An 11,153-nucleotide genomic window follows, 5' to 3' on the forward strand; every position below is an offset into this window, starting at 1 on the left:
GGGTGTTTCTGTGCCTTGGTATAGAGGGAGAAGGGGTGAAGGGGGATGCTTGGTCCTCTTGTTGCTGGGGGTGTTTCTGTGCCTTGGTATGGAAAGGGGTGAAGGGGGATGCTCGGTCCTCTTGTTGCTGGGGGTGTTTCTGTGCCTTGGTATAGAAAGGGATGAAGGGGGATGCTCGGTCCTCTTGTTGCTGGGGGTGTTTCTGTGCCTTGGTATAGGAAGGGATGAAGGGGGATGCTTGGTCCTCTTGTTGCTGGGGGTGTTTCTGTGCCTTGGTATAGAAAGGGATGAAGGGGGATGCTCGGTCCTCTTGTTGCTGGGGGTGTTTCTGTGCCTTGGTATGGAAAGGGGTGAAGGGGGATGCTTGGTCCTCTTGTTGCTGGGGGTGTTTCTGTGCCTTGGTATAGAAAGGGGTGAAGGGGGATGCTGGGTCCTCTTGTTGCTGGGGGTGTTTCTGTGCTTGGTATAGAAAGGGGTGAAGGGGGATGCTCGGTCCTCTTGTTGCTGGGGGTGTTTCTGTGCCTTGGTATAGAAAGGGACGAAGGGGGATGCTCGGTCCTCTTGTTGCTGGGGGTGTTTCTGTGCCTTGGTATGGAAAGGGATGAAGGGGGATGCTCGGTCCTCTTGTTGCTGGGGGTGTTTCTGTGCTTGGTATAGAAAGGGGTGAAGGGGGATGCTCGGTCCTCTTGTTGCTGGGGGTGTTTCTGTGCCTTGGTATAGAAAGGGATGAAGGGGGATGCTTGGTCCTCTTGTTGCTGGGGGTGTTTCTGTGCCTTGGTATAGAAAGGGATGAAGGGGGATGCTTGGTCCTCTTGTTGCTGGGGGTGTTTCTGTGCCTTGGTATAGAAAGGGATGAAGGGGGATGCTTGGTCCTCTTGTTGCTGGGGGTGTTTCTGTGCCTTGGTATAGGAAGGGATGAAGGGGGACGCTTCCTTTGAAGTGGTTCTGTGCCCGTCTGCAGCCAAGGGAACCCCGTGCATCCTCCCAAAGCACAGTCCCTTCCTCTCCCTCGCTGCAGGCTCTTTGGAGGCTTGATCCTGGATGTGAAGCGCAAAGCCCCGTGGTTCTGGAGCGACTTTCGGGACGGTGTGAGCCTGCAGTGCCTGGCATCCTTCCTCTTCCTCTACTGTGCCTGCATGTCCCCCGTCATCACCTTCGGGGGACTGCTGGGGGAGGCCACCAAAGGCCACATAGTGAGCATCCCTCTCCTCGGTGGCCCTGGGACAAGTCCTTGCTGCAGGGGATTTGCTTCGTGCTGGGCTTTGCCTGTGTCTGATGCGTTGGCTCCTCACCCCCCTGCACAGAGCGCCATGGAGTCGCTGCTGGGCGCATCCATGACCGGTGTGGTGTATTCCCTCTTTGCTGGCCAACCTCTCACCATCCTCGGCAGCACCGGCCCCGTCCTTGTGTTCGAGAAGATCCTCTACAAGTTCTGCAGGTTTGGGTTGGCTTCTGTGACGCGGGCATTGCCCTAGTGCATGGTAGTGCAGGAGCCCTCAGTGCATGAAGGATGAATGGGGCCGTTTGGGGTTCTTAGGGTTGAAGTGAAGCAGAAGGAGAGACCCTAAGGATGGGGGTGCCCAAGGTGCTGGGATGCGCTGGGTTTGGATGAGTCTGATGAAAACACAGGAGCCCATCATGGGAAATGGGTGTTCTCTGTGCCAGTCCTTGGGTTGTGATGCCTGAGCACCCTTCTGGCCATTCAGCTTCCTTCCTAAGCCCCAGCTTGCTGGCAGGAGGTGACTGGGTGCCAAAGCAGCCCCTTCCTGTGTTAGGGTGACGTGGGAGAGGTGTTACCACCTCCATTAGCCTTCTTGTTAACACAAGAACTGTTAATGGCCATTAAAGACCTGGCCAAGGTGCTTTCCCCAAGGGAAGAGCCCAGCTCAGAGCCTTGTGCTGGCCTCTCCATCCTTGGCTTGCCTTGGCCCTTTCCACCCTTGGTCCTCCTTTGCTCCCCAGGGAGCACGCGCTCTCCTACCTGTCCCTGCGGGCCTGCATCGGGCTCTGGACCGCCTTCTTGTGCGTCGTGCTGGTGGCCACGGACGCCAGCTCCCTGGTGTGCTACATCACCCGCTTCACCGAGGAGGCCTTCGCCTCCCTCATCTGCATCATCTTCATCTATGAGGCGCTCGAGAAGCTCAGCCACCTGCGCGAGACCTACCCCGTGCACATGCACAGCAAGCTCGACCTCCTCACCATCTACTAGTGGGTTCCTTCCCTCCCGCTCGGGGCTGCGCCTCCATCGCCTTTCCCTTACCAATGGGTTGGATTCTGTCCCCCCCAGCTGTAAGTGCGAGCCCCCAGCCCATCCCAGCAATGAAACCCGACGCTTCTGGGACACCAACGGGATCAACGTGTCCAGCATCACCTGGGAGAACCTCACGGTGACTGTAAGTGCCCTGTGCCGCAGCGAGGTCCAGGAGCATCCCTGTGGTACCCAACTCAGAGCCCTTTGGGTGATGGTGGGCTTCAGCCTGTGCTGGTGCTGCTCTGCTTCGATGGGATGTGTGGATGTCACCCGCTTGGTCCAGGGAAGGGGGGTCCCCCTTGTCCAGCCCAGCCCTCCTCAGCCTGCTTGCAGGATGATGCTTCTGACCAGGAGCAAGGTCTAGGGGGTGGTTTGGGGGCTGCAGCAGTCACAGGGCTTGAGTTCATGCTCAAAGGTGGGACCTGGCTTCCTCAATTGGGTCCTAGGAGCTCCAGACCTTGCCTTCCCATTCCCTGCAGGCACATGCAGGAACTGGAGCATCTGAGCCACCTCAGATGGCTGTTATGGACATCTCCATCCCCCTGTGGCCAGCCCCGCATTGGGAAGGGATGGGTTGTCCCTGTTGTCACCATGGTTGTTTTGGCCTCAATGCCTCGTTCCCTCCTTATCCCCAAGAGTTCCCAGGTTCCCTTCCCCTCTGTTGTCTCCCCAGCCACAGCTTCCTTCCATTCACACAGAGGACGTGCCATAGGTCTTGTGTTACGGTGTCCCACCAGAGCCCACCCCTGCTCTCCTCTGCCCAATGTCCCACTCGTTCGGCTGCTGCCCCTTAAACCCCATCCTCCAGCAGCCACAGCCACAAGGTCCCGGATCTCAGCCCGAGATCCCCAGAGCTCCCTGGTTCTCCCTGATCCACGAGCCCTGCCCTTGTGTCCCCGTGCTCTGTCCCCCAGGAATGTCGCCGTGCGCACGGGGAGTTCCGAGGACCCGCATGCGGGCGCAACGGCCCCTACGCTCCTAACGTCCTCTTCTGGTGCTGCATCCTCTTCTTCTCCACCTTCCTCCTGTCCGGCTTGCTGAAGAAGTTTAAAACCAGCCGTTACTTCCCAACCAGAGTAGGTGGAAAATGGGGTCCAGCAGCAGCCCCCACTTTGACCGAGGTGTCCATCAGCGTGGATGCTCCTCGCTCCTCCCCATGAGCAGCATCTCCCACCTCCCTGCCTGCCTCGTGACCTGCCCTGGGCTGGTTCTCTGTGTCTTTGTGCTGCTGGTTGGGGTTTTCCCTTGGGAACTCAGGCTTTCCCTGGTTTCCACCCTCTCTGCTCAATGTTGGTTCCAATGTGGAGCTGCCATAGGAAAAGACGCTGTTTCTTCCTTTTGAGGTCCAAATGATGCCTCAGTGCCTTACCCCCTATTAGCTGTGAGCGTGGCATAGGGGCAGACATCAGCCTCGTTAGCTTGCAATAGAGCTTTTAAGGCTTGCATTGACTCAACCCTTTCCCACCTCATTCAAGCTCTGTTATCACCTTGCACCAGGTCTCAAAGGGACAACCCCAGCACCAGAACCTCACCAAGGGATTTGCCTGCCCGGTGCAGAGTGGGGGGGCTTTGTTAACCAGGCTTGACACCAATGATGCCCCCAGACCCACTCCTTCCACCTCCTGTTAGGGCCCTGCTTGCCAGCCCCCCTTAGCTCTGGTTTCTCGCCCCAGGTCCGCTCCACAGTGAGTGACTTCGCCGTCTTCCTCGCCATCGTCACCATGGTGCTCATTGACTTCATGGTTGGGATCCCATCGCCGAAGCTCCACGTCCCCCATATGTTCAAGGTACTGGAGGGGTCTGAGCAGGTTCCAGCCCCTGGGGGTGCCACCACAAGGTGATGCTGGGGCAGGAGATGATGCTGGTGCGTGACCAGGTCCTTTCCCAGCTCCAAGGGCGCTGTTGCCTCCTGGAAACAAGAGGCCCTAAATGAGACACCTCCAACAGAAGGGTCTATGGGTGCTGGCAGTGGCTGTGCTGAGCCCTATGGAGGGGCTGAACCCAGGGTGGGGAGCGCATTGGCACGGGTTGGAGGCAGTGAAGGTGCTGGGCTGGGGCAGGGTGCTGAGGCCGGTGCTCCGTTGCAGCCCACCAGGGATGACCGCGGGTGGCTCATCAGCCCCATAGGACCCAACCCGTGGTGGACGGTGCTGGCCGCGCTCATCCCAGCTCTGCTCTGCACCATCCTCATCTTCATGGACCAGCAGATCACTGCCGTGATCGTCAACAGGAAGGAGCACAGGCTGAAGGTCAGGGGCTGCTCGAGGTGACCCCGTCCCCAACCCTCCTGTCCCAAGGGCTTTGTGAAGGGGTTGCTCTGGGGGAACGGCTGCCTATGGGGCAGGAGGCTCTCCTGCATTGATGGTGACACAGGAGGATGAGGGATCTTTGGGATCAGAGCCATTGCAAGCAGGGCAATGCTCTCCTGCATTGATGGTGACACAGGAGGATGAGGGATCTTTGGGATCAGAGCCATTGCAAGCAGGGCAATGCTCTCCTGCATTGATGGTGACACAGGAGGGTGAGGGATCTTTGGGATCAGAGCCATTGCAAGCAGGGCAGGATGCTCTCCTGCATTGATGGTGACACAGGAGGATGAGGGATCTTTGGGATCAGAGCCATTGCAAGCAGGGCTTGAGCTCCTGTCTGATGCATGCACAGAGACTGGAGACATCCCTGTTCCCAGCTCTAGTTTTAGTGTTAAGAAGTCAACTTGAGCTCAAGTAGGGTTTGGGCCCCGCTCGTGGCGTGTCCTTGCTCTGGGATGCTCTGTGTTGCTTTGCTCCCTGCAGAAAGGATGCGGGTACCACTTGGACCTCTTCATGGTGGCCGTGATGCTGGGGGTGTGCTCCGTGATGGGGCTGCCCTGGTTCGTGGCTGCCACCGTCCTGTCCATCACGCACGTGAACAGCCTCAAGGTGGAGTCCGACTGCTCAGCACCAGGGGAGCAGCCCAAGTTCCTGGGCATCCGCGAGCAGAGGGTCACGGGCTTGATGATCTTTGTGCTCATGGGCTGCTCCGTCTTCTTCACGGCTGCCTTGAAGGTAAGAGGGCGACCAGAGCAGCCCCGACCGTGGGCCTCTGGGGGTTATTCAAGCATAGCCCCCGAGGAGCAGTCATGGGATGCAGGAGGATGATGCTGTGACCCCAAACCTTGGTGCCTGCCCATTTCGGGCACCTTCAGGCCCCACTGTGCTGTGCTCAAGGACACTGAATGAACCTAGAAGCTCACCCTTGTTTAGGGCTGTACCCAGAGCAGTAAATCTGCTCCTTTTAGAGAGGACAGCACTCACCTGGCTGCAGTTTGCTCCCCGAATGCCTCAGCACAGCCGTTCCCAGGAGCCGAACACACCGACATCAGCCCCATGGGCTTCCCTGCACATCAGGGGATCATAGAAGAGGTCAGGTGGGAAAGGGCCTTATGATCTCTGGTTCCAACTAGATCTTAGGCTCAAGGAGACCCTCATCTTTAGGCTCAAGGGATACCCATCATCTTCAGGCTCAAAGGAGACCCATCATCTTTGGGCTCAAGGGATACCCAGCATCTTTAGGCTCAAAGGAGGCCCTCATCTTTAGGCTCAAAGGAGACCCTCATCTTTAGGCTCAAGGGATACCCATCATCTTTGGGCTTAATGGATACCCATCATCTTTAGGCTCAAAGGAGACCCTCATCTTTAGGCTCAAAGGAGACCCTCATCTTTAAGCTCAAAGGAGACCCTCATCTTCAGGCTCAAAGGAGACCCTCATCTTTAGGCTCAAAGGAGACCCTCATCTTCAGGCTCAAAGGAGACCCTCATCTTTAGGCTCAAAGGAGACCCTCACCTTTAGGCTCAAAGGAGACCCTCATCTTTACACTCAAAGGAGACCCTCATCTTTAGACTCAAAGGAGACCCTCATCTTCAGGCTCAAAGGAGACCCTCACCTTTAGGCTCAAAGGAGACCCTCACCTTTAGGCTCAAAGGAGACCCTCATCTTTACACTCAAAGGAGACCCTCATCTTTAGGCTCAAAGGAGACCCTCACCTTTAGGCTCAAAGGAGACCCTCATCTTTACACTCAAAGGAGACCCTCACCTTTAGGCTCAAAGGAGACCCTCATCTTTACACTCAAAGGAGACCCTCATCTTTAGGCTCAAAGGATATCCATCATCTTCAGGCTCAAAGGAGACCCTCATCTTTAGGCTCAAAGGAGACCCTCATCTTCAGGCTCAAAGGAGACCCTCATCTTCAGGCTCAAAGGAGACCCTCATCTTCAGGCTCAAAGGAGACCCTCATCTTCAGGCTCAAAGGAGACCCTCATCTTTAGACTCAAAGGATATCCATCATCTTCAGGCTCAAAGGAGACCCTCATCTTCAGGCTCAAAGGAGACCCTCATCTTTAGGCTCAAAGGAGACCCTCATCTTCAGGCTCAAAGGAGACCCTCATCTTCAGGCTCAAAGGAGATCCTCATCTTCAGGCTCAAAGGAGACCCTCATCTTCAGGCTCAAAGGAGATCCTCATCTTCAGGCTCAAAGGAGACCCTCATCTTTAGGCTCAAAGGAGACCCTCATCTTTAGGCTCAAAGGAGACCCTCATCTTTAGGCTCAAAGGAGACCCTCATCTTCAGGCTCAAAGGAGACCCTCATCTTCAGGCTCAAAGGAGACCCTCATCTTCAGGCTCAAAGGAGACCCTCATCTTTAGGCTCAAAGGAGACCCTCATCTTTAGGCTCAAAGGAGACCCTCATCTTCAGGCTCAAAGGAGACCCTCATCTTTAGGCTCAAAGGAGACCCTCATCTTTAGGCTCAAAGGAGACCCTCATCTTTAGGCTCAAAGGAGACCCATCATCTTTAGGCTCAAAAACCACCACCAAAGGAGACCCTCATCTTTAGGCTCAAAGGAGACCCTCATCTTTAGGCTCAAAGGAGACCCTCATCTTCAGGCTCAAAGGAGACCCTCATCTTTAGGCTCAAAGGAGACCCTCATCTTTACGCTCAAAGGAGACCCTCATCTTTAGGCTCAAAGGAGACCCTCATCTTTAGGCTCAAAGGAGACCCTCATCTTTACGCTCAAAGGAGACCCTCATCTTTAGGCTCAAAGGAGACCCTCATCTTTAGGCTCAAAGGAGACCCTCATCTTTACGCTCAAAGGAGACCCTCATCTTTAGGCTCAAAGGAGACCCTCATCTTCAGGCTCAAAGGAGACCCTCATCTTTAGGCTCAAAGGAGACCCATCATCTTTAGGCTCAAAGGAGACCCTCATCTTTAGGCTCAAAGGAGACCCTCATCTTTACGCTCAAAGGAGACCCTCATCTTTAGGCTCAAAGGAGACCCTCATCTTTAGGCTCAAAGGAGACCCTCATCTTTAGGCTCAAAGGAGACCCTCATCTTTAGGCTCAAAGGAGACACCTTATGTTTAGGCTCAAAGGAGACACCTCGTGTTTAGGCTCAAAGGAGACCCATTGCTTTTTGCCACAAGAACACAAGGAAATGTTTCTCTTTAGATGAAATCCCCCTTTTTCCTCCAGCCCTGCTGCAAACCAGGATTACTTGGATGCAACCAGACCCCTAAAGCAGAGCATCAGCTCCTCGCACCCTCCAAATCACTGCTGCTTAAAACCCCTCTTGAAGCCAATGGAACCTGGGGGGCTGGAAGCGGTTTTAGGCAGCACCTATAGGACAGGGAGCCCCCTGACCATGCCCTTTAACCCAATCCATCACTGCTTTGTCCTCTGCAGTTCATCCCAATGCCTGTGCTTTACGGTGTCTTCCTCTACATGGGGGTGTCGTCGCTCAGAGGAATTCAGGTACGGAACTGCAGCGCTTCTGCCCTTGGGAGCTCGGCTCCATGGAGGTGGCACAGGGAAAACCCTGGCCAGGCAGGACACGAGGGTGTTTTGTACTGGGGGAGATGGGGGATACCCATGGGGCTGGGAGGAGCAGGCGGGGTGGGGCTGATCCAGGGATTGGGGCAGCGTTTTGGGGATGTGGAAATGGGGGAGTCACAGAATGAGGGAATCAACCAGGGTGGAAAAGAGCTTCAGCATCACCCAGTCCACCCGTTCCCAGCAGTGCCAAGGCCACCCCTAACCCATGGCACTGAGGCCTCGTCTCCATGGGTGCCTGCAGCCCTGCCCTGGGCAGCCTGTTCCAATGCTGAGCACCCTCTGGGGCAGGAATTGTTCCTCAGCTCCATCTAACCCTGCCCTGGTGCAGCTTGAGGCCGGTTCCTCTTGTCCCATCCCTTGCTCCTTGGGAGCAGAGCCCAGCCCCTCCTGGCTCCATCCTCCTCTCAGGCACTTGGAGGCAGCCATCAGGTCCCCCCTGAGCCTTCTCTTCTCCATCTGAACCCCCAGGTCCCTCAGGTCCCCATCACCCCTGTGCTCCAGGCCCTGCTCCAGCCCCATTGCCCCTCAGTGTCTCTCTTGCAGTGATGGGCACTGCCCGTTGTCAATGCAGAGGGACTGCGATTCCCATTGGGAATCCTTGCTGAGGGGCTCAGGTCTCACGGTCAAACCAGGCTATGGATGGGCAAATGGGAGCTGGATGGATCCAGGGTTACCCCTTGCAAGCAGGATGCTGAAGGCTCCCTCCACATCCCCGCATCCCATGGGGGTGCCTCCTCCCTTGTCCCGTGCAGTTCTTTGACCGCTTGAAGCTGTTCTGGATGCCGGCCAAGCACCAGCCGGATTTCATCTACCTGCGCCACGTGCCCTTGCGGAAGGTTCACTTCTTCACCCTCATCCAGCTCCTCTGCCTCGTCCTGCTCTGGGCCATCAAAGCATCCCGAGCTGCCATCATCTTCCCCATGATGGTGAGAGCCGGGGCCGCCCGCGGCGGGGGGCGCAGCGTCACCGGCGGCCTCACCGCGTGTCCCCACCGCGCAGGTCCTGGCGCTGGTCTTCGTGCGGAAGGTGATGGATCTGTGCTTCTCCAAGCGCGAGCTCAGCTTCCTCGATGACCTCGTGCCCGAGAGCAGGAAGAAGAGGTTGGACGATGCCAAAAACGAAGCCAAAGAAGAGGAGGTAACGGCGGCTGCGAGCCGGGCAGCACCGTCCCAGCTTGGCTTTCACTGCGGGGTTAATGCATCCCTAGAGCATCATGGAAGGGGTTGGAAAGGAGCTGGAGCTCATCCAGTTCCAACCCCTGCCATGGGCAGGGACACCTCGCACTAAACCAGGGTACCCAAGGCTCATCCAGCCTGGCCTTGAACACTGCCAGGGATGGAGCATCCACAACCTCCCTGGGCACCCATTCCAGTGCCTCACTGCCCTCACAGGAAAGGATCCCCTCCTTAGATCCAATCTAAACTCCCCCTGTTCCAGTTTGAACCCCATATATATATATATATATATATAGCCTGGATCCCCCATTGTAGCCAGTTCTGTAGCACTTCAACAGGGCAATATCCCTCACAATGGGGTCCGAACCCTATATATATATAGCCTGGATCCCCCATTGTAGCCTGTTCTGTAGCACTTCAACAGGGCGATATCCCTCACAATGGGGTCCGAACCCTATATATATATATATATAACCTGGATCCCCCATTGTAGCCTGTTCTGTAGCACTTCAACAGGGCGACATCCCTCACAATGGGGTCCGAACTATATATATATATATAACCTGGATCCCCCATTGTAGCCTGCTCTGTAGCACTTCAACAGGGCGATATCCCTCACAATGGGGTCCGAACCCTATATATATATATATAACCTGGATCCCCCATTGTAGCCTGTTCTGTAGCACTTCAACAGGGCGATATCCCTCACAATGGGGTCGAACCCTATATATATATATATATATAACCTGGATCCCCCATTGTAGCCTGTTCTGTAGCACTTCAACAGGGCGATATCCCTCACAATGGGGTCCGAACCCTATATATATATATATATATATATAACCTGGATCCCCCATTGTAGCCTGTTCTGTAGCACTTCAACAGGGCGATATCCCTCACAATGGGGTCCGAACCCTATATATATATATATATATATATAACCTGGATCCCCCATTGTAGCCTGTTCTGTAGCACTTCAACAGGGCGATATCCCTCACAATGGGGTCCGAACCCTATATATATATATATAACCTGGATTCCCCATTGTAGCCTGTTCTGTAGCACTTCAACAGGGCGACATCCCTCTCAATGGGGTCCTGCTGACCCCACACCGGTTATCACCATAGGCAGCCTTGCTCATGACGGTGTTTTTGTCACCCCCACAGCCCCATTTCCCCAGTATGGGAGACCCTTCCCCTGCTGCCCTCGCTGCTCCCAATGGGATCACTGGGGTCGGGTGCAGCAGAGACCTGGATTTGCCCCTTGCATCATAGGAATCCCGTAAGATGATGGAAGCCGCTGCTGCGGGCTCGGTCCAGCTGCGCCTGCTGGCCAAGGGCAGCCAAGCGGGGGTCCCAAAGGGAAGCACTGAGAGGTAAAGCCCCAAGGGATGGGGGACTCGTTCCCAGTGTTAACTGGAAGGGGTTTGGGGCCGGGCTCCCTGCTTGCATCTTCCTTGAGCATCCCTCAATGGGGGGGGGTATGGGTATGGGTATGGGTATGGGCATGGGTATGGGTATGGGCATGGGTATGGGTATGGGCATGGGTATGGGTATGGGTATGGGCATGGCTATGGGTATGGGCATGGGTATGGGTATGGGTATGGGTATGGGCATGGGTATGGGTATGGGCATGGGTATGGGTATGGGTATGGGCATGGGTATGGGTATGGGCATGGGTATGGGTATGGGTATGGGTATGGGCATGGGTATGGGTATGGGTATGGGCATGGGTATGGGTATGGGTATGGGTATGGGTATGGGTATGGGTATGGGTATGGTCATGGGTATGGGCATGGCTATGGGTATGGGTATGGGTATGGGTATGGGCATGGGTATGGGCATGGGTATGGGTATGGGCATG

At 55.7% G+C, this 11,153-nt stretch overlaps 1 protein-coding gene across 1 annotated transcript; it reads left to right on the forward strand.

Moving 5' to 3' along the window:
- Positions 1-1,018: 1,018 nt before the first annotated feature.
- On the forward strand, positions 1,019-10,665 carry LOC133215431 (electroneutral sodium bicarbonate exchanger 1-like; the record flags this gene model as incomplete). The annotated part of the gene is made up of 12 exons (XM_061359458.1): positions 1,019-1,193; positions 1,305-1,438; positions 1,963-2,208; positions 2,288-2,393; positions 3,166-3,327; positions 3,925-4,038; positions 4,339-4,500; positions 5,044-5,295; positions 7,966-8,034; positions 8,868-9,041; positions 9,115-9,252; positions 10,565-10,665. Coding segments are annotated over 12 exons (1,833 nt in total), but the record flags the coding sequence as incomplete, so codon positions are not given.
- Positions 10,666-11,153: the final 488 nt, after the last annotated feature.

The sequence above is a fragment of the Neopsephotus bourkii genome, unplaced genomic scaffold (assembly GCF_033783945.1).
Source record: "Neopsephotus bourkii isolate Nb327-2 ecotype Australia unplaced genomic scaffold, CSIRO-AGI_Nbou_v1 NB_982, whole genome shotgun sequence".
NCBI classification, from domain to species: Eukaryota; Metazoa; Chordata; class Aves; order Psittaciformes; family Psittacidae; genus Neopsephotus; species Neopsephotus bourkii.